Source organism: Parasteatoda tepidariorum, chromosome 11 (genome assembly GCF_982258835.1).
Source record: "Parasteatoda tepidariorum strain Cologne lab strain chromosome 11, Ptep-v5.0, whole genome shotgun sequence".
In the NCBI taxonomy this organism is placed as follows: domain Eukaryota; kingdom Metazoa; phylum Arthropoda; class Arachnida; order Araneae; family Theridiidae; genus Parasteatoda; species Parasteatoda tepidariorum.
The window spans coordinates 6460142-6484558 of NC_141765.1; the positions used below are offsets into that span (position 1 = coordinate 6460142).

The window sequence follows — 24417 nt, forward strand, 5'->3', positions numbered from 1 at the left end:
TACTCATTTTATCTTTTATAAGATCGAAACAAAGAATTTTGAAACGTAAATTAATAAAAGAAAATTTAATAATAAGATCGTGAAGCTTATATACATCATAATTCTTAAGGGAGAAACAAAAATCTTTAATTGGTTTAATATTATAATGTTTATTAAAATCTTTTCCATATTAGAAAGAAAATTTTTATTTAATTTGTCATTATTAAGAGAGTTTCTATAACTTCTTGATCTCCGTTTACCTCGATTTGTACGCTTATCTTTAATATGAAAAAGTGAATAAGTTGAGGAGTTATTAAAGTTAATCTGTGTATGTTGGAAGGTATCGTTCAGCCCATACGGCAAAATTGTTTTGTATAAAAGCATGTAGTAATTTTCTTTTCGTAGTCTTCAATCTAAATCTTCTACTATACCTAAAATATTAATTTTGACATTGTTAAATTTATGTACTCTGAACTGCTTCAAGTCTAGGTTATTGATAATTTTATTACTGTTTATACCAGAACGGTGCTGATTAATTCGAATGTTAAGTGAGTTACTGGTTTGTCCAATATGCATCATATTACAGAAACCACAGGTTAACATATAAATAACATTTTACTAAAAGATTTGGATCTATCATTATTAAGAAATGTATGTCTATATTAAGGCAAGTTTTACATCTTTTATCACCCCAAGCTTTATAAGACGGTAAAGTATCGGGCAATTCAAAAGATCTTGTGCTTTCAGTCGATCCGAAAGGTCCCCTCTCAATTAGGCACAACATGAACAAGAATTTAAATATTGAACATATTTTTTACTAGGAGCTAAATTGTTAGAACTGTTTATATTCATAAAAATAGGCTCACAGAGCAACCTCCTAAACACACGCAACGTCCTAAGGACAGGAAATTAGAAAAAAGAAATCAAAACGAAAACAGAAGGAAAACGAAAGAAAGTTAATAGTAGATAGTATTAAGCACTAAAGCTGCATTAAATATGATCACTAAAAGATAGCATAATAAATTAAAACAAAAAAAACACGAAGAAAATTAAGAAAAACAATAAATTTTATTTATTGCCCATAAGCTGCTCCTTTTTGGAGATATAATCGTGTGAGCTGATGGAAAGATTGTATCTTTTATTTTTCGGATTTTTTTAACATTTTTGTCCTTTTTTTGCTATTTTTCTTTTTATTATTATTTTTCTTTTTTTTCCCTTATTTCATTAATTTTTCCCTTGTTTTCTCTGCCTTTTGAACTATATATATATATATATATATATATATATATATATATATATATATTAATTTCATGTACTATATATTATATAAAATTATCATGAATCAACGATGTATAATATCTTATAAATCATGTGAATCGTTAAATAACGTATCTAAAGTGTCGAAATTTCCCAAATAGTTTTTTCAATAATTTTCTTTATTTTATAATTTTCTAAGATTTACTCAACAATATTTCTAACTTTTGTTTACTTCACTACTTTTTCCTTTAATTGATACGAATACTATATGAAAGTGTATCGCAAAACTGTTTCCTATTTGCATCCACACTTAATAATTAAATGAAATATTTATTAAAATAAATGTTTTCGTAAAAATGAGTATAAAAAAATATATATTTTAATTATTTTAGGAATCATCTCAAAATGAACTTACTCTTAGCAATGTAGCTGGATGTTTTTATATCCTAATAGGTGGATTGGTTCTGGCGATGATAGTTGCATTACTTGAATTTTGTTACAAAGCTCGGCTGGAAGCAATAAAATCAAAGGTTTGTGTATATTCCTTTTATTCTTGCGAGACAGTGTGTTATGTTAACCAGTTGTAGCTCTTTTCTATTCTTGCTGAAAAGTTGCATTTCAGAAAAAAATATGATTCTTGTCTCAAAATTATATCGCTTATTTGAGCCATAATGTTATGCACACTTCCTGAGGGCTTATTAAGGTATTAAATTAAATTACGTTAAACTCAAATTGTACCATACTATTAGGGATAATCAAATGTAAGAATGTAAGGATTTACTGTAAAAACTTTCGGACTGAATTTCAGTAAAAAGCACTAAGGATGCCGGAACTTTTTGCCCACTTTTTGTAAATACCCTAAATGACGGTTTAATATTTTACTGCAAAAATGGATTTTAAGATATAAATGGATTTTAAGGTAAAATGGATTTGATGCACCCAATTCGACATTACTTTATATTGCAATTTTATACAGTAAACTTGCACAGTTCAATTCAATTAATTCAACTCGCACGTGCACAAGATGAAAGAAAAAAATACTTGAATAACTTTTGTTCGATTAATCAGCTGGAATATTAATGAAATAGGGATGCTAAATAATTTGTGCTCACGAAATGATAGGTTATTAAATAGACCGAAATAAAACACAAAATTAGAAATAAACATCGCCTCTTTATCAGTAGATTAGATTTTTTACAATCATTGGATTTGTATATTTCGTACTCTCTCTTTGAAATCATTAGTTGAATAAAAACGTGTTTGCTCACAATTGGAAAATTTATATGTTCTAAGATATCTACGAAAGAAGAGATTTACGAAAGAAATACTTTTCTATAATTATTTATTATGTTTATATTTAATTTACAAACAATTTTCATTGAATGGCATTTTTAAGTTATTCATAAATTCGCAACTCATTACAATTGATTCATAATGATATTCATAATTTCATATATGAGACACAATAGGTTATGCAATGGTAACAAAAAAGGATAAAATTCAAAATTTTTAAGGAATCGGTTGAAATAATTTGTACCAATAAAACTTGCTACATCGTTAAAATATGAACTGTGTGAGCTATTTGCGAATCTTGATCCCCAAGTCACAATTTTTCTCACCAAGAATATAACCACTCTTTAAATGTTAAATTAGTCTTTAAAATAGTAGGGGAGAGTGGGGTCAATTGTAACAGGGTACGATTGTAACAGAACAAAAATTTCGAGTGTCGGGTTCTAGATTTGGTTCTTAGGTGGCTCACAAGGTGTATTTAACAAATCTACATGTACACCCCTGATGGCAACCATTTTTATGTACTTTTGAAAGAGTTACATCACAAAAAATATTTTCACGCCACGCAAGTATTTTTTTTGGTATTAGAATATTATATTGTAACAAAGTAATTTTTTTTAAACAAATAGAAATTAGTAGCCGAATATGTAAGTGGACACCTTAATTAACATTTCAATAAAAAAATGATTAGTTTTGCTAATTAACTAGCATTGTTTTTTACAAATGAAACTGAAATGGCGTCTTGGGGACAATTGCAACTATAAGTAAAGGGACGATTGTAACAGCTGAAAATAAATAATCTTATGTTTACAAACCATTACTTAACTCTTTAAGAACCACCAATAGTTTCCTATAGCATTTATATTATGTTGCATGTGCATTAGTTTATTTGTCACCTTTTACAGCATAAATTAAAATTTTTAACCCCTTAAAGTTAAAAATTGAACCCTTTAGGTCTCTGCTCATTATTATTTTTACTCCTAAAATATCACAACTATTTTGATCAATAAAAAATGTATCACAACTATGATAATATGTATAATTAACTATGTTTTAGTTGAATTTATGAACTGTTACAATTGACCCCGTAAGTGGGGACAATTGTAACAAGTGCACGACTGTCAAAAATTGTTAATAACTAATATAATAATATTTTAAATCAGGTATTTATTTCTTTCCAGTAGAGGATAGTCTACTTTACTCGTGTCTCAACTAATACTAATAATATAATGGATTTTTTGTTAGTTAAAAATAGTTAAGTAAAAAATGTTACAATTGACCCCACTCTCTCCTACCTACTATATTTCATAGCTTTCGAAATGCATTAAAATTTGATTAGCCATCTTGACCATATCGATGCTTCCACAAAAAACTAGGTCATTGATATAAATTATTTCAAACACATTTTTATTGAAATAGCACGTTGCACCTAAAAGTAAATAATTATGATTATAATTATCTATAAACAACTGATCGCTTATTTACACAAAATAAAGCATGCGGAAAATATTAAAAATAATTTAGAAATAATAAACGGTTCAATTTTCAGTGTTTGAGGCGACTGTTTTGTTATTTTACAGCGTACTGACAGCATTGAAAAGTGCAGTGTAATTCTCAAAGAGATGGACTCTTGACTGTCCCTCTTTAATCGACTTTACCCTAACAAAAAATACATTGATTAAAAGACTGACTTGCATTTTTGTCACTAATTATGTTAGTGCATAAATCACCAATTCTAAAGGTACATAAACTAATTATTTTATAGATACATAAATCTCAACACTGTTAAAAATTTCGAGCCATGTTACAACAAAAATTGGTATTCATTTGCTGGCTACATACAATGGAGCTTGATTTACCATATTTTGATATTTTCACTAACTCCAAATATCAGTAGAAATTTTCACAAAAGGCAGATGTTTTGAAGAAACAAAACACCTACCGTAAACCGGGGCGAGTCTACCCATCCAGGGGCGAGTCTACCCATTTTAGTTTTATTTAATTTTCACTATTTTAAATTGCAAATAAATTTTTTTTTACCGACGGAGGACTTAGTTCAGACTGTAAGGAAGATGAAGCTGTAGTAGTTTGATCCGTTTTTATTTATTTGTCGTCTTTTTAACCGACCTATTCAAACGTCTTTTGAGAGATTTGTATTGAAAATCAGCAAACTTTTAGTTGGTGCTCCGTAAGTATATTATTATTATTACTATTTTCACTTTGGTTAAGTGATAAATTTATCTAAGACTAAGATTACATTAATTTTATATGAAAAAAAACAAAAAGAATGTAAGTTTTGCTGTTGTGAACAAAAAGCCAGAATTCGCGGGGCGAGTCTACTCATTCGTATTTAGTCTTAATAAAGCATAATAATATAATTTAGAACTTTGTTTATATTAAAATTAAGTAATTTTAAATGAATTTGAGTATATTATTTTAATTCTGCATTGATAAATTTATCATTAATAAATTTATCATTAATAAGAAAATTTATAGGTTAAATATAAATGTAAATATAAAATATGTTTATTTTACCTATTTTTTCAATTTTTATATTACAAAATTAACTTTTTTTATTTAATATTATATTTCAACGAGAAAACATTGTAAGAAAAATCACACCTCCCAAAAGAATGGGGAAAGGATTTTTCATGATTCCCAATGTTTGAATTTCGATTTTGTTAATAATCTTTAATTATTATTATTTATTAATTATTTAATTGTAAATTTATATTAATTTTAATTTATTTTTATCAACAATAATCAGAAAAAAATGTTATTTTATAATGTTAATGATTATAAAAACAAAACTGTGATCAAAATGTGATAATCGATCAAATACTCAATTTGTGTTATTTTATGAATAAAAAAATGGAATATATAATAAAGTTATGAATTTTACTTCATACATATACCATATGGTAACTAAAATAACAATTTAATAGTAAAATTTGATTATTTACAATGTTTACATTCATTTTAGTAGAATGGGTAGACTCGCCCCATACGAGAGATTTGTCAGCAGTTCTATAAAAATATACAGTAACAGCGTAACTGTTAATATTTTCTAAAATCGATTTCACAGCTTTAAAGAGGGATAAATAGCAATTCCGAAACACCTATTAAAAGCCCTTTTTCTTTAATATTTACAAAAGTTTGACCACTTGAAAGTTGACAAACTGAAAAAAATGGGTAGACTCGCCCCGGTTTACGGTATTTTCATTTCTTCACATTTCTATTTTTTCTTTTATAAAAGCAAAGAAAGATTGCACCATTATTTGGTATTTTTAAAGTGCTCAAATGCAGGCCAAGGTAGATATTTACCGTAACACAACTGTTTTCCGTAAGAACTTATTTTTTGACATACCTCTAACCATTTTATACCTAGCACCAAATTTAAAAAACCAACATAAAATGAAATAAACTTTAATGAATGCAAATAAGCCATTTACCTAGCTAAATAAGTAGAAACTTAAAATAATATTCATTAGTCGTCTTGGTACACCGAGACCGAGTTGTAAAGAAAAGACCGAGTTGCAAGATATATTTTAAAAGATGGCGTCGTAAACAAATATCGTTCAGTTTACAGTCACCGCTAAAGTTTTGTGTCTTTTACCAAATTTTGGTGCCGTCAGTTGCACAATGGAAGTATTTCTCGATCATACTTCCCAATTTATGGTGTAACTGATATCTTACATTTAACTCAACATTGGGATAATGACAAACTTTGCACCAAATGCTGGTTAAAGATTTACCTAGTTTTTTTACAGTGTAGGTACATAAATCATTTATTCCTGAGGTAGGTAAATCACTTATTTTCTAAGTTCATGATCACTTTATGCCTTGGGTTGCAAACCTAACTAAAAAAATAATTCTAAGTTATTAAATTTTCCCAAAATGGATCAATTAAATTTGTATAACGATAAAGCCAATGAATAAATTTTTTTAATTAACTTAATCATTTTCTATTTATTAGACGTAATTTTAAAAAAAAAGTGGTTCTTCAAAAAAAAAAAAGCGATTCAATTTTCCCTTTGAAATTCCTATTTTAATGGCAAAAAACTCGCAACTAAATATTTATATCTTGGAAATCATCTTAAAATAAAATAATAAAAATACAGAAAAAAACAAATGTATAAAATAATTAGATGGACCTATTATTTTGAAATTACAAAAGAACAAAACGATATTATTTATCTTCTATAGATTATTATTATCGAAAAAAAGTATCGATAGTTGAAAACGAAGATTAGGTTTTCTCTTACTTGGAAACTCTTAGAAAGATAGAAACGTAATCAAAACTGATTTTTATTGCTTGATAAGGTCTAAAAGGATTCGGTTTTTTTTTAAAGATCTAGATTCCAATCTTTTTATTTCAATTTTGTAATTTATTTTCTAGGAATACATTCGTTTTTCTCGACTTCTTACATTATTTTTTCCATTAATTCAAAACTTCGAAAATTTCTATTCGTCTTGAGTTTCTAAAAATGGTTATTTTTCTAAAATCATTTCATCTTTCAACTGTGGGATATATTTTAAAACAATTGAAACTAATTTCCTTTTACTGTCACGTGGAAACGTAATATTTTTTATTAAATATGGAATTTATTTTTCATAATCTTAAAATTTCAGTAATAAACATTTAAATTATAGTATTAATATGTTTAATTATTTTATGCACCAAACAATACACTTGTGTAAATAAATTTACAGAACTGATTTATAGTTCATTTATTTAATATTTCTGAATATTTTACTCTAAGTAGCATTTAAAAGCGTCACGGAGTATTTTTTTATTATTATAATGAAAAATAACCTAAAACTGCTAATATCACATGCGTATGGGTTATAAAAGATATTTTTGAGATATTAGAAAAGCGTGTGTTTAGTCATTTAAAAAATATCTTTAATTAGTTTTCATTGTAAAGACATGTCTCTTAAAAATCCATTAATCAGTAAAATGAATTATCAGTTATTTGGAACTGCATGATTTAAAGAATTAAATTGTTCGACAAGGTTTATTTGCAGAAAAAAATAAAAATCTGATTCATCACACTCAAATAAAAGTTCAACTTCAAGCACTCTCTCAACTATATCTACAAAACTATAATCCAAATAATTTAGAATTATTACTGTCGTATTCAAGTGGCTTACAAAGCAACTGTTCTTAGACTAAATGAAAAGCTGAATTAAACATTTCGCGATTTTAGTATGTTTTCGTTCGAAAACTCTACAAAATAAATATAGAAAATTATACATGATATAAACATTTAAAATTGAATTGGAGAAGCATGAGAATTTTTATTCAATTTAAGATTGGTAAATAGAAATAAATTTTTTGGTGAAATAAGTTTAATAGCATTGGTTGAAAAATAAAATAGTCATTCAACAATTATAAAGTAAAAATTATTCCATTAGCAACAATAATTTTGATAACAAATTTAGAATTAACAAAGAATTTCAAGTTTTAGTTTCTTGTATAATTTTTAAGATTTTAATTTTATGTATTTCATAACTAAATACGTTTCAATACTGAAAAGAATTACGATACATATTTATGCCCTGGAAGAAAAATATTTCACTGTTGTGAAGGGTAACTATTCTTGGTACTGATTTTTGGAGATCCATACAACATAATTTCCTGTGAATTTAAAATTGTTTTTCCCCTCACTTATATATATATATATATATATATATATATATATATATATATACAATAAATAAATACAAAAAGGACAAAGAGAAAAAAAGAGGAATTGAGAATTTTGTTTTCTTCCTCGAGAATAATGATGTATATAAGCTTCAAGATCTTATTATTAACTTTTTTTTCATTAATTTACACTTCAAAATACTTTGTTTCGACCTTGTTAAAGCTAAAAGGAGTAAACTTTTCCCAAATAAAAGGAAAAAAATATATAATTTATTTTTCGTTATTAACTTTCAAAGCCGTATTTTCGATAAGATCAAATTTTATAATATTTCTGAATATTTAAAAAATTTGTTTCCATGAAAAGATTTTAACATAATTAAAAGCTTTAAATATAATAAATCTCTTGATAGAACTATATTTAACTATAATGGTATTAGCAAAAAATTAGGAAGGATTAATATATCCGATTCTGTCACTGTGAAGAAGAGGAATATTTTGATTTTGTTGATAAACATCAGAAACATATTATTACTGGTAATTTAAATATTATAGAAAACTTATGAGTTTAATAATCTCATTTGTAATAAAAAATATTAAAGAAAAGAAGAAGATTTTAACTTAATCACTTCTCTGTCGCCATTGCATCTCATATATTCGGTGTTTTCTTGCCAGTATAGGCAGCGTCACATGCCATGCGACGAAAAGAAAAATTCCATCCCTGAAAGGGAATTCATCACTAGATGCTTGATATTAATACAATCTCGGTATTTGGCCCGAAGGGCCACTAGCCGATTCGTCGATTCTAGTTGACATAAAACTGGAAGTCATATGTAAGTAAAAGTGCTAAACTGAGAGTTCAGGTTTGAGTCCATGATGTGGTGAGGCATGGATTGGTAGCAGAAAGACATCAGTTTGATGGGGTGTTCCCCTGGATTAGAGTCGTGAGCAGCTGAAGTACTTCTTGATTTTTCAACAAATCTTTGAGTTCACTGATTAGACTAACTAGTCTATGGGCACTGGAGGTTGGAGAAGAGTCTTTGTTGTTTGGTCTCCTTTTACTGGGGCGGGCCTCGCACCCAGTAAAGTTTGAAGTATGATTTTTCTGGCAATTGCAGCACTTAGCCTGTCTCTGGGCTTTTGGCACTGGTATGAAAATACCTCTCGGCACATTTCATGCATCTGGTTTCTTTGGTGCAGCTACGTTGAGTATGCCCAAAGCCCTGGCATCTAAAGCACTGTGTGGGTCCTCTTCCTCCTCTGTACTTCTCCACGGCAATCGGGATCTGTTTCAGGCTTTCAATGTGATATATCTTGGTTTGGTTGGCCAGTAATGGAGTGACTACGAGGTAGAGTGGCCTATAGGCTCCTCCCACTTTCTTCTTAAACTGCACAACTTTGGAAGCCTCTATGTTAGATTTCCCTAGTTCTAATGATATCTCATCTGTACTGAAATTATCTGGGAGTCCTCGGATGAGCACTTTCTCGTTCTTTACAAGTGGGACTTTATCATCTGTGGGTGAAGTCTCCATGGCATGGGTGTTAGGCTCTACTGGGATCTCAGAAGTTCTCTCCGGCTGTGGAGGGGAAGCAGAGGTGGGAGTACAGTTGTCAGGCTTTGGCTTGTCTCTTCTTCCTCTTTTTCCTCTTTTTGGCAGGAGGTTCGGTGATGTTTTCAGTATCCGAGGCCGTGGCCCCAACACTGAGTTCCATATTTTCTACCACTGGGGTGGAGGTGATCTCCGTTTCCGTAGTGATGGTCTCAGGAACTAAAGTGAAAGTTTCTTGGGTTTGCTCTTGTTCCTCTTTTTTCTCCTGTTCTGAGGAGTAGTTTTCCCTCTATGGACGATTTTCACAAGGGTGCAAAGTTTTTTGAAGTGGTCGTAAACTAGTCCATAATCACAAGTTCGAAGAAGTTCAATAAACAAGGTTTTAATAAGAACCAGGTCTTCTAAGCTGAATTTAGAGTAGAAATCTAAAGAGTTGGTTGATGAGTCGGGCGGGAGGAATTCCTTATTGAATTCGATGGCATCCTCAATTGATTTATAATCATAGAAGTTTCCGTATTCCTGGTCCGATTCCGGTTCAGGTGATTTTGGGCGGCTAGGTGGTGACACCTTTCCGCCGCGAGCTATTCGGTTAATCGACATTACGGAGCTGAGAATAAACACGTCTTGACTCGAACAAGGCTTGAGCTGATCTCGGAATTCATCACTACTTACACGTCTCTTTAAATACTACGGTTATTTTTGTATTTCTGAATATTGCTAAGAGATGGTGCAATTAGTCCCACTTCTTTCACAATTCCCGCCTTGAATTGAAATCAAAATCATTTTGTACTTTCCATAACTTTGCATGTCAAAATTGTTATGAAGTTTAAAGTTGGAAATTAATTTTCATCTAATTTTAAAAATTATTTTATGCAAACACCATAAAGCAATAGAGTTAATATATATGTCCTCATAGTGAATTTTCTTATGGAATTATGGATTTAATCAAGGAAAACGAGAAATCAGTGGACTGGAAATTACATATTTCACCACCAATAGGCTAAGCAAAAAATTGTTTGCTGACAAAAATATTTTTCATTTTCGAATTTAGCATAGAACATATATTAATTTTCATCAATAAAAAATGCTTTCATTGGTCGGAAATTCAAAAATAATCTGACAGCGATGGGGGTAAAAACAAAAGTTACGATAAAATAGTTGAAAAATTTAGATCCTACAGTCCCTGGCCACATTATTAGACGTACTATAAGATTCTATATAAAATTATATCTATCAGGTGTTACTATACAGCTGTATTGTTTTTATTCGGATGAAACCATTTTGCATTTGTTACGCTCCTGTATCAATTGGTTAACATTGCAATCTAATACGTTAAAAATGAATACAAATAGGAAGTATATAAGTATATAAAAAATCTCCTGAATAAAACCCATTGCATATATGCTTAAATATAAAAGTATTGCATATAAACTCGGGCAAATCATGTCATTATTTAAAAACTACAGTGAGTCTAATAATTTGATCTAAATATTATCATATACTAATATAATGCTTGATATAATAAATATTCCATATTTATATAATATATCGTCTAAATTATCCTATTGTCAAATTTATATTATATATCGCCTAATTTAACCAATTGATGCACTAGCGTAAACAAGTGCAAACCGGTTTTAGTCACATAAAAACAATAATTTGGCCAGGTCTGTAATGAAATGTAATAACAATATGATGCCATGAAGACAGACATTAATAAATAATTGTTTTTAAAGTTAAATTCATTGAAAAAAAAACAAATCTTTAATATACTATTTTGCGAAACTTCTTTTAAATGTCGTCTTGTTTTTAATCACTATATTTTTTGTTTTAAAATAATTCTATATATTTGATCTAAGATTTCCAGTACTGTTTAAGAACACATTTTTTCTAGATCAGCATTATTTTATGATCACTATAATTGTATATGTAATTGTATGAGCGTATATATATTTACAGATGAGTATATGTGAAGCTATGGCAAGCAAGGTGAAGATGTCTATAACAGGAGGTGGAGACAGCGACCGAGCTCGGGTAATGAGCGGATCTGTCTGATTGGTATAAAAAAATATAGTATATTATTTTGTATCCTTACACGAAGTACAGAATACTTGAAAAAAGTAGAAAATATCCCATTTTAGTACGAAAAGTGAAGTACATGTGAACTAATTAAAATAGTTTGAGTTAAGAGACATATTATTCTTGATGTAATCTGCTACAATAATTGAATTCAAAACTGAAACATTTAAATGGAATATATCAGACGCCATATAAAGACACTCTATCTAAAAAACGTTAAGAGTTGCAGCGAGGAATGAATTATTATTTTTTTTAAATCAAATACAATGTTACTTTTGAAAGAAAATTTGTAGGGAATGCTTCCTTGAATAAAATGGAAATAAGTTTATTTTTGCGTTGGATTACATAGAAAATCTCTATAAGTTACATATTAGATAAAACACAGTAAAATTGGCTCGTTCTTAGATAATCTTCTGATTTATAGTTCCGGTTTATAGTATTACTCTAACAACATTTTTTAAAACTTTTTTAAAAGAAAAAATTGTGCATAAAAGAGTCCTTCTTATGATAGTTTTTAATGCATTATAGAGATAATGATCAAATCCAAACAAGAAAAACTTTTTTTAACTTATTTTTCTCTTATATTGTACGTTAGTGCAATATTTTGATATTGGTACCTTCAGGTTGTCAGTGTTAGGTTATATAGTAGAATCTAACATTATGAATAATGCCGTAGAATTCTTTTATTTTTTATGAATACTTTATTTTTCTTTTCTTTTATGTTATTTTATATAGTAAAGTTGAAATTATTAGTATAATCTTGGAAAATGTTGAAGAATTACGAACAGCTCTTTAATTGTATGCATAACATCGATTGTTTAATACATATATGAAATATTCTTATTTCAAATAACTTTATAAATGCATAACTTATAAGTATGATATAATTTATCTTTCTAGCCACAATATTATCTACCAACTGAACCACTTGTGAGTCCCGAAGGTTTGTGCGAACAAGTAAATTATCATACTATGGTCTAAAATGGATATGTGCAAGAAACTTCTAAAAGTAATGTGTGTAAGAAACATTTTAAATGTACCACTTCCAAATAAACTTTTCATCACAACATTTTTTAAAGCATTTAAGAGATGTTTACAGATAATTAGCATTAGCAAACTTAAGACTTTCATTTGCTTTCACATTTATTATCATTATGGTAAATCAAATTATACTTTTAAGTTGTTTTTAATGAGACATTTAATAACAAAAACCAGGTTCTGATAAAATATTTTTTTCTCAGTTGATTCCAATTCTGTACCCTCATTTTGATTTCTTAATAAGTTTTGATTCAAAGCAATTCATTTTATTTTTTTTTTACCTTCAGGCAATAAGACCTGCCGGAATTTACACTAAAACTTCCATTTAATACTATAATTCTATTAAATTGAATTGGAAAAAGAAAAAAAAAAACAACAAGATCCATACTCTTGAAGGATTATGTTTTTCCAAAACAAGTTTATTTTTCTACTTATCTATAAATAATTGCTAAAAAAAGCTTTTATATTTATTTATTTTATACAGAATGTCCACTAGAAAACTTATTCTCCGTCTTGACTTTCAAATGGATTCAACTGTAATAAAAAAATAGTGTCAGGGTATCGTAAAGTGGTTATGAGTTAACGTTCTTATTTTGAAAATGATGAAGATATGGAAAAAATAAAATTGCTTAGTTTATTACATTGTTGACTTATTTACGATATTTTAAAGCAAACAGAAATTAAAACTTGGAAGGTTCAGTAGTTTGTTCATGATTTCTCACACTAGGACGTAAAGAAACGATTTGAAGAAGCAGATGGCTATAACACAACGGAACTATTTTCAATGTTAAAATTTTTCTTACGCTTTGCACATCAAAAATAAATTTATTTTGCGTTACCTAGTAGTTTCTCTTATTTCTAAATCGTTTCAACGCGTCGCAATAAAGGAAATGTCAAAAACCAGCTGAAGTTTTAAACGTTTTTTTTAAACACTAAACTACATAATGTGTCCATATGTTCTACATCGATGATCTTTTTTAACTCTGTAACTTTCTTGTCCCTTTCTTGAGGTAGAAAAGTTTACTCCGCCTTTCCCTCCAGATGGCTCATCAAGTTGTATTACTTTTAGCCCACATTTCGGAAATAAAAGGGTGGATACCGATTATAATTTGCACTTCATATAAATAAATATTATATATTTTACTACTGAATAATTTTGTTACACTTAATATAAAAACATATTTATATTGCAATTTAATTTATTCATTTTTAATTATAATAGCTCAATAACAAAACAAACAAGTATCATCTACTTTTGTCAGCCAAATTTCACAAAAACAATGCGGTTTCAAATTAGCAAAGCCAGTTCATTTGGAAAAAAATATTTATAAATAAATTTCATTGAATACCATCACGTGCCTTATGTTTAGTTTGAAATTTTTCGAAATTTTTCAAATACATATATCCAATTCCAAATTACTGTGTAAGTGATGTATTTAAATTTTAAAAATAAATTATCTGTCTGAAAAAAATAAACATTTTAATCATTGCCGTTTTGTTTTTTGTTGATTTTTTGCATGTAATTATTTATTTAAGTTATTTATTTTTCTCTTTATAGACTTGATTTAATATTATAAGAATGATGTAAATAAAAGTCTAAAGTTTAAATGCATTCTGTAAGCATATTTGTCATTAAAGATTCGATTCAATTTTCGAGAAACTTAAGATATTGAGATTTTCATTTTTTTCATAAATCGATGTTTTTTTCTTATATTTTCTGTAATTATTCATTGTCAAGAAAGTGTAGAGAATCAATGCAAGCCTTGTGTGTAGAATCATAAAAATAATATGTTTTTAAACAATACAATTTACATTGTAGAAGAGAACTTTCACAAAATGTAAGAAAAATGTTTGAAAGATTATATAGAAAAGTACTTTGATAATATCCTTAGTACTTTAGTTGGATAAGAAGCTTTTCATGGAAATGCATATTGCTAAAAAATATAGCTTTATCAAAATTCTTATCTTGAATCTTATCTGCAGATATTCAGTTAATAATAGTCGCGTTTTATAAATTCCAGGATTTCAATCGTATTAAAATTCTAATAAAGGAAGGTCTCTCAAGCAGATGCAATAATTGCATTGGCTTAACATTTGGTATATAGGGTGATAAAAAGTGAGATTTAATAAAAAGTTTGTAAAATTATGACGATTTTCATAAGATCCAGATATCATGAGTAATATACTTTTAAGACAATAAGCGGTTAATAATACCTCTAGTTTAATGCTTTATTTGGTTCGAGACTGTTACAAATTTCACTATACTGAAATATAATGATGATATGAAAGCCCTTTCTTTACAATTGTTTGCCAGCACAATTTTTTTGTACCCACAATAAAGTCAATAAATGCAATTTATTGCTCATGCGTACCTTATCAAAGTTGGCTATTGAAACTTTGATTGGATAAAGAAAAATTGATTTCCCCAAAATATTTGACGAGTGATATGAATTACCATAGAATAAAATGTCTTATCTCATGTCAACCAGAACAATAAAAGTTTTATAAAACTTTTTTTTTATTTCCTGTAGATAAATAGATTTTGATGCTTGTTTAGTAGATGTGATGTACTTATAGGGACAACTGAACAAAACATATATGTGCCAAGAGTAATTGTATTGTCCGCAGTTAAGAGGGACCAATTTATTTATACAAAGGACCTTCTATGACTTACGGATGATTACTTTTACCAATCCATTGAATATCAATGAAGCGAAATTTAAGAAGGTGCTAATCATCCAATATCACAGTAGATTCTCCTATTTTAGGTGATCAAAGTCATGCTTTGAAAAATACATTATTCACATTTTCTACCAAACAACATTCTGTTTTTTTGCAAACAAATTGTTTCCAAAAACTAAAATGAATGGAACAATAAAAAACCTTACGAAAAAGTGAAATTTTGTATGCTCTTCATCAGAATAAAACGTGAATGATGAAAATAGTTATCAAAAAGAGAAAGTATCTGTGATAAAGCAATCAATATAAGACATTAAAAATAAGAAATCTAAAAAAGAGACTGTTACTTATACAGAGACGACCGTAAGCAGAGAAAAATATCAGTAATGCATTGGTGGTGCAGAACTGAGATTGTTTACTAAATAGTTATTATAGTGAATAGATTGTTAAAAATTAGCCTTAAATAAAAAAACGTAACTAAAAAATGTAAACACATAAACATGAAATTAAAGCAAAACTAACTAAAATATTAACGAAATAACATTACTAAAAATTTGTTAAGGTATTTGGGTTTACTGAAATGTAGAACATCAAAAATGTTTTGCGCTTCCGGTATTAAAATAATACTGAGGTTTCAACAATGGACAGCAATTAAAAGCTTATTGATTTAATGATCGAGACATATTAAGAAATCACCATTGTTTGTACTTATTTAGCTACACACAAAGAGCAGAACGTTTTTTTTAAAATTTCATTACGAAGGTCTACCCGTGGCCCACAAAAAGAAACATGACATAATTACCTTTAAAGACAAGTTGCAAAACATGCAAAAATATTTCAGTCACTTCTAAACATAAGAATTACCCGAAATGAGACATTCGCTATATCGGGGGATAAGTTTTTGCTGTTCAATATTGTAGAAAAATTTCGCTTAGAATTAAAGTCTTCACGTCTTCTTCTGTAGGAATAAGAATTTCTTCAAATGAAAAAAAACGGGTGGCAGTTGCTTTTAGAGAGATCGGTATTATAGGGTAGATGGTCTATCACTTCCAAGCCAAGCATCTGTAAGCTGCACGTCTTTGTATGGAGACAGGGATTACTGCAGATATTAAGCTAGCCAGTTTCTTTCAATAAAATCAGTACTATGGGGTAGATGGTCTATTACTTTCAAGTAAAACATCTGTAAGCTGCGTGTCTTCGTCCGTGAGATCACGGATTTCTTAAAATGCAAGACTAAACAGTTGCTTTGAGCAAGATCGGTATTATAGGGTAGATGATATACCTCTTCTAAACAAAGCTACTGTAGGTTGCACGTTTTCGTGAGTGGGGTTAGAGATTTCTTGAGGTTCAAAGCCCAGTTGTAGTTGCTTTCAAGCAAGATCGGTACTATAGAGTAGATGGCCTATCACTTCCAACCAGAATTTCTGCAGGAGATTTTATGTAGCATTGTCGCGTTGCAATACAACCCCAACACAGAGCCTCTCACGACTCTTGTTCTGAATGACTTACTCCTGTTCCTGCACCCAAAAAAATTCCTGTCTTGTACATGAGGAATGGTAGACAGCTGTGGCACATTGCTTTAATTCTTAGGTGGCAGATTTCTTGTGATACTGTACTGCAAAATTTATCCCATGGCATGAAATTGTTATTCCTGTCTTTTTTATGTTGAGAAGTAGCTGAAATATAGTTGTATCTTTTTCAATAAATCTTTCCTGGTTATTATGTTTTTTCATTGACTTTTTCTGATGATTCTTGCATATACAGTTAATGATTTTTTCTCACTTTCCCTTTCTATTCATTGGCAATTTTCCTTTTCTGCTATCTTCACGTTTTGTCTTGATGTAGAGTGTATATGCAAGCTGCATACCCATTGGATTAAACTGTAGGAGAATTTTTAATTATATTATTAATCAATATTATATTATATTTGTGTGAATCAAATTTTAAAAGAATCATAGCTAGAAACTAAATCTTAAGAATAGAAAACCACAACTATTTTTGAGTGTATCTAAAAATACTAAAAGTAGAGCAATAATAGTGTATTGCAAAAGAGAGTTATAAGCATAATTCAGTCGTTTTAGTTTAATTATTATTTAAATGTTAACAGTGTTTGTTTGAATATAATTACAAATTTATTGTATGTGCTCTATTAATCAATTACATTTTCTTGATTAATCCATTGAAGTAGCATGGGTACTTTATAGTATCACATTAATAATCAATTAAAGAAAAGAAATTACTTTTACTTCATTATATTAGTTACTAATATCCATCTCGAAGACCATTTTCAAACCTTCACTGTGTCTAAGAAATATATTAAGCCTAATATTGCCAATTTTTATTAATTTAAAATTTCTTAGAAAATCTTCGATTATATAGGTAAATTCAATATATAATTTTATTATTATACAGGAAGTTTATCATGCAAATAAAAGACAATTTCACGATAATAAAAGCACATTTCTGACGTTTCGTAATTACAGAATATGAATAAAAATAGCAATTAAACACGCTTCAAAGTCAAAGGAAAAATGATACAAAAAAGTCATTTTTACGTTATATTCCACTAATTCTTTACTAAAATAAACTTCTTGTGAATAAATTTTTAAATGCGTATTGAGAATATACAATACAAATAATAATAATATGGAAGGAAGAAACTGAAAAAATTGAGGTTGAAAGTGTTTACAGCAATAAGGAAATTAATAACGGAACTTTAAAATGCAGCTGCTCTTCGCCAATTTGTTTTTCAAAAATTTAGTTTTGCTACTAGTGGAGCTCATAAAAAGCGTACACTCATATCATACACCGTAATATTAAACGGTTAATTATGCTTTGGAAACTATTTTTGCATGGCTTGAAAAATGTCCGCCTCAGCCATTCTTTCAAAGTAAAATGAGTTTCCCTTCGTTTAAGGCAGAAATTGGATTATTTATCCTTAATTACTGTTGTAATTAAGGTAACAACTTATGAAACGAATGGTTTTATTCTGTTTAGAAATCATAATTAGCAAATAATGCCATATTGCAGAATATTTAGTTTTAAATTCCTTTTTGGCTATTTGTCTAAATTTGCTTTTGTGGCTACAATTAGCTTGCAAAATCTTCTAGTAATATTTGGTGTTTATTCCATACTTAAAAAAGGAAGAAAGAAAAAACAAATAACGTTTTTTTCTCAATTACAGATGGCATCTATAAAAACAATAGATTTGCAACTCAAACATTTTTGTTAAATGAGTATATATTTTGACATCAGCTTATATGTTGTATGATATGCTCTCTTTTTACCAAAAAAAACAGTTCTATAATATTCTTAATATTAAGAGCAGTAAAAAAAGAAAATTTTAATGTTAATTTAAAGTATAATAACATTTAAAGAAAAAGAATTCCAGTTACGTCATTTACTCGATGCATATCTGAATTAACTAATAAAATCAATCTGATAAGTATTAAATGCACTGTTAGAAGTTTCTCGGAAAAAAAGTTAAATAACAATGTATTTAATTTTTATTTTATCATATTCAAACAAAATTGTCAAATGACCATAAATAAGGTGTTATTTAAACTTCTTAACTGTGTGTAAAACCATTTATTAACTGCTTTCACTTAATACACTTAAAGAACTAAAATTTTTTCGCAACAACTAGGCTCACCTAACGAAGCCACTAATTTCCTTGTAGTTGTGTACGTATTAGGGGGCTAATCTGTCAATCCGAAAAAACGACGGTTCGAGTCCTAGCATTGATGCCACAGTTTTTTCTCTATATCATTCAGCGCATGAGGTGTTTCCCGTATCCTGCACTCTCTAATGCCCTAACGAAAAGCCTAGCTTAAATGGAAAGGTAAATTTCTTCTTCACGATTTCCAAACCATGCTAGTTATAAATGGTTACAAAACTGTATGTTTTTTATTCTTGGTTTTGTAACCAAACTAGTTGTAAACGGTTTCACAACCGTAAAGGTAAAAAAAATGCTCCTAACAGTAAAATTTACAGTTAATTGGATAAGCAGACTGCTACCGGTCATTTTACCATAATTTTAGAATGAAAATTCTAACAGTGTAGAGTTTAATAATTAAAAGAACACATACGGTCAAAATGCAATAAGCACAGATTATCAATATCATTTTCAATACTTGTTGATTGTTCAACAATTAGTTACAACTTAAAATTTTAGAGATTTAAAGTATTACTAATTTTCATTATCTTGCATTTCTGAGCTTATTTGAGATAACAACATTTTACATAATTTATTCTATTTATTATGAATTTAATGTCAACATGTTTTAAAAAAGCTAGACTGACGCATATTGCATGTAACAATTTTCATTTCTGATTGTTATATCATAAATTTCTTAAATAATCTTTGCATTTAAGTTTTGAATTGTATTAATGAATATTACCGTAAGAACTATCATCATGGCTCTGATGTGAAATATTGTGTACCATGTTATGAAATTCTTTATGAACAATGTGCAGTTTTGAAATATATTAATTAGTATGTTCTTATACAATTATCTATGATATGTAATGAATGAATATTTTACTTTTATGTATGCAATCACAGTCATTGTAATGTAAGATATTAACTTTCATTATAATGGTTAATAAATAAATTTATGATAAAAAAGCTTACGTTACAGATTTTATTCAATGAATATTTTAAACAGTCTTTTCGTTATAGTGTATAAATAATAAAATATTTAAACAATAGTAACAAACTATAGATAAATAAGACGCATGTTGTTTTTAAATAACAATATTCAGAGAAGGAATTGTTGGATACTGTAATGATTCCTAATCACTTTTTGTTTCTCTTGATTCTGTTAGAACCAAGTAAACAAGCCAAACAAGATGGAAGCTTGATTCAGGATTTCACCTTTGCTGGTATTCTTTAGCACACAGATTTTGAATAGGTGCAGACAGCATTAAGGTGACAAGAGACTTTCAAATAAGCAAAAATTTGTCAAAAAAAATCGATTAATAAATCGATTTTCGATTTTTTTTAACCTTTTTTATTTTTGAAATCTAGCCATTTAATTGAAAACTTAAAAAAAAAAATCTTGAATTAGAGCAAATTGACGAAGTTGTGGTCATTTCTGTTTTGACCACGCCCCTTTGACGCCCTGCAATGAAAAAGTATTAAAAGTCATTTTTCTCAAAATGTCTTTTTTGATAAATTTACAAATTTCAAACTGTTCCAGAGAAATGAATTTTCATTCTATTGACCTAAGAATTTGATGCTATATATTTATGAATATTATTAACATTTTTTTGGGAAAGTTTTTTGAATTAAGCTAATAGTATTATTTTTTACGTCATATTTTATAGCAGTATGATGATTTTTTTCCAGAAATGCTGGTTTTTTACTACTGTTTTACTTTTATTTGTTTCAATAATAAAAAAAAACACTCCCAACAATTTTTATTATGTTACCTTATATTTTATATTTTAAAAGAATTTTGTCATTTTAACAAAATTTCAGAGGCGAGGAATAATATAAAACAAACAATAAAAATTCGAAATTTAAAATTTTTAATTTCTTGAATTTTAAACTATTTTTTGAAATATTGTGCATAAGTTGCTTTTAGCAATATAAATGTATACTGAGAATTTCAAGCCCTTGATAATTTCTAAAAAAATATTGAAAGTCCTTTGTCTCCTTAACAAAAGTTGATTGTGTGCGATGTCAGAAAAATAAAACTGTTTTTTAGTTTAACTGTTTTTGTTTTAACTGTTTAACTGTTTTTAGTTTTATTATGCATTTTCATGAATGTAAATTATTCTTGTATAAAGATGTATTTCGAAATAAGATTGAAACAGTTCGTGTTAAAATGAATTGTAGTTCATTAAAAAACTAAGAATAGATTTTCTAAAGCATTAAATTCATTACCCATCTTAGTTTGTATGCGATTTCCGCAGTCTTATTCCTATGCTTAGAGTCAGGCAACACATTAGTTTTACAATATCACTAAACTTTCGTATCGTAACAACTTGTCATTATGTCATATTAGATTTGCAAATTTTGGGAAAGAAATAAAATACAATAGTTATTAAGGAGGTTCTGCAGAAACAACAAAATACGTGTATCAACTAACACAATTTAATTTCAAATTTAACAAGAATCATTCACACATTTTAAAAATAATGTAATTAATGATGATATGCGTGATATTCAAAACAAAATCATTTTGACGTTTTCACTAAGTAACAAAGGCATGAACACTTTAAAAAACTCCAGATCAAGCACTTTTTTTATAAACGTCGATGAACAGCCGACCCAATTTTATGAGTTAAATGTTCAACTCCGTAGCCTTGTAATTTTGAACGCAATCCAGAATACAAGGGAACTCCTGGATCAAGTTTTGGGAGAAATTTGACTTCGTGGAGGACTTTCTGATGGAGCTAACCCGCATTTGCGTTACATGGAGAAGAAGACCACGAGAACCTCTCAAGGAGACTCTAACCCATGATCTGTCTACTACTGAGGATATTTCACCTCAGCACTGTGGTCGGTGCAAGCCGGATACGGAATTCGTATCGACTGGCACTTGAACCCGGTTCGCCTCATTGAAAGGCGAACGCTCTAACCCCTGAGCCATCGCGGCTGAGATCAAGCATTTTAAAAAATTCACTTTAAAAGCTTTAATTCGCACTTTAAAAAATTCCAGATCAAATTACGGTAAAAAGTACTAGGACCTTGAGTGCAGCATATCTATAATATCAATTTTACCTTAAAATCTATTTTTACCGTAGAATTTTATACAGCAATTTTTACAGTAATATTTATTTAATGACAGTGATTCGGCGATTTTGCAGTAAATATTACTATACACTTTACAGCATTTCTTATTCTTTGTTTCGTAAAATTGTACAGTAAAAATGGATTTAAGGGGAAAAAATACTGGCACCCTGGGTGTTGGTACGGGAATTTCATCCAGAATCTATGAAAAGCTCTACTAAAACTTCCTATGAATTGTGTCATAAACTGGAACAAAAATTGTAAAAAAAACTCTTTGTGGCAAATATGTAGCTGTAAACCAAAAACATTTCCCATTCAGCAACTTAACTTGCCTTTTAATATATAATTTTTGGACGTAAGTTCAAATTGAATTCCCATATTGGAGGATTTATTATAATTGTTGACAACTATTTTTAACTACGGTAAGTAAGCGCTATTTAATGAAAGGAAATACTTGTTTTAATTCTATTTTCAAATTTCAAAAGAAATATTTTCAAGGAAATGTTGTGTTTAATTTAGTATAAGTGATAGTTTCTAATAAGATACTAATTGGAGTTGAACATAAATACGTAACAATGAATTTTATAAATATCTTTTCGGATTCATAAAAGGTTTATCGCTTAGTTAATAAAATTTCGGTTCCTAAAATATCTTTTCGATAAAAAAAATTGATTTAGCGGCGTAAATAATTATTTAATTATACCCTTTGGGATAAAGACCGCGGGAAATAAATTCTATATTACTGATTAGAAAAGTTTAGTTACGTTATTTTTTTATGTCAAATATATTTGGCTTGTTTTTTATGTTAAATATGTTTAGACATTTCTTATTTTAAGAATAGCTCCATTTTCAGTCTCATTCATTATCGCTTTTTCTAAAATAAAGGAATTTTATAAAAAAAAAAAAAAGTTTTTTTTTTTCGAAACTTCAACAGAATGAAATTGATATTATGCTCAATAGAATAACCATTTTACTTGAATTTAGAACAAATTTTGCAAACTTCTTCAGAACTATAATCAGATATATACTATAAACTTTTTGTCACACTTGAATGTATTATAATCAACATTTCAAGAATTTGTTTTCGATTTTACATTAAAATTTACTGACACGTAAAAGTTAACAATGCCTTTTCTTTAACGGAAGTATTAAAAAAATCTATAATTTTAGCGCAATTTAAAACGAAAAGTGATTTCACAATCACTTAAATATTTTATTTTTTTTAAAAACCATCGTTAAACAGCTCACCCAATTTTGAGTTTTTGACTACCAATGTTTAACTCCTTAGCAACTTGTAATTTGTCCAGAAGACAAGAACACTCATGGAACAAGTATTGGGAGAAATTCCCCTTCGTGGAGGATGTTTTGATGGAACTAACCAGCATTTACATGACATGGAGACCGTTAAACCCTCCACGGTTAGCCTAACGGCAATATGATTCATCTACCTAAACTATGATCCATCTACCACTGAGGATACTTTACCTCATCTGAAAGCAGAATATTGCTTTTTGACTGGGATTCGTACCCGGGTCACCTTATAGGAAGGCGATCCTTAAAGCCTCCACGGCTTCATTATTTCATTGTTTGAGATGCGATGCCACGGTGGAAAAGGCACTGAATTGTCATTCTGAAGGGGTGAGGCTTGAAACTCACTCAGCCTCAGGTTGAGGGGTACTATCTTTCATTGGAAATAAAAGCGGTCTGCACGCAATGCTGAACAATTTGCCACCATTAAGCAGTTCGCCTCGTAATTGCAGACCCTTCATATCGATAACTACTTCTGTTGACTTATTGGCTGTTGCAAGTTGCTTTTATTAATTATATATCAATTAGCATACTTAATACAAATTGAGATTTAAATTTGCACGTCATAAAGAATAAGACGATTACAGATTTCAATTTTAATTGAATAGTGTTGATTTTGTTGATAATATTAATGAAAAGTTAGCTTGCATTCTAACACGGCAGTAAAGTAATTTTATTAAATCTTTTAAAATAATTAAATTGGTTCAGGATCTAATGTCTGATGCATTGAATTGAATAAAACTTGTAATGTTTACTCATGTGATTAAATAACTTATTGTGTGATTTTTTACTTTTATCCATGCATAATTTAAATACATTATCCTAGCGTCTCCTTGTCCTATCCTTGCGTT

At 28.6% G+C, this 24417-nt stretch overlaps 1 protein-coding gene across 4 annotated transcripts in view; it reads left to right on the forward strand.

The window, feature by feature from the left end:
• LOC122270917 (glutamate receptor 1) overlaps positions 1 to 20146 on the forward strand; it is a 573804-nt gene extending 553658 nt beyond the window's left edge. For 2 of the 4 annotated variants that reach the window (XM_087154568.1, XM_087154570.1), the window contains 3 exons: positions 1629 to 1766; positions 11683 to 11757; positions 12703 to 20146. In XM_087154568.1, the coding sequence (XP_087010694.1) occupies positions 1629 to 1766; positions 11683 to 11757; positions 12703 to 12783 (294 nt within the window). In that variant the 3' untranslated portion in view covers positions 12784 to 20146. Of the gene's footprint in view, positions 1 to 1628; positions 1767 to 11682; positions 11782 to 12702 lie in introns of all 4 variants that reach the window. The other 2 variants (XM_087154569.1, XM_087154571.1) reach the window with 1 other exon arrangement.
• Positions 20147 to 24417: the final 4271 nt, after the last annotated feature.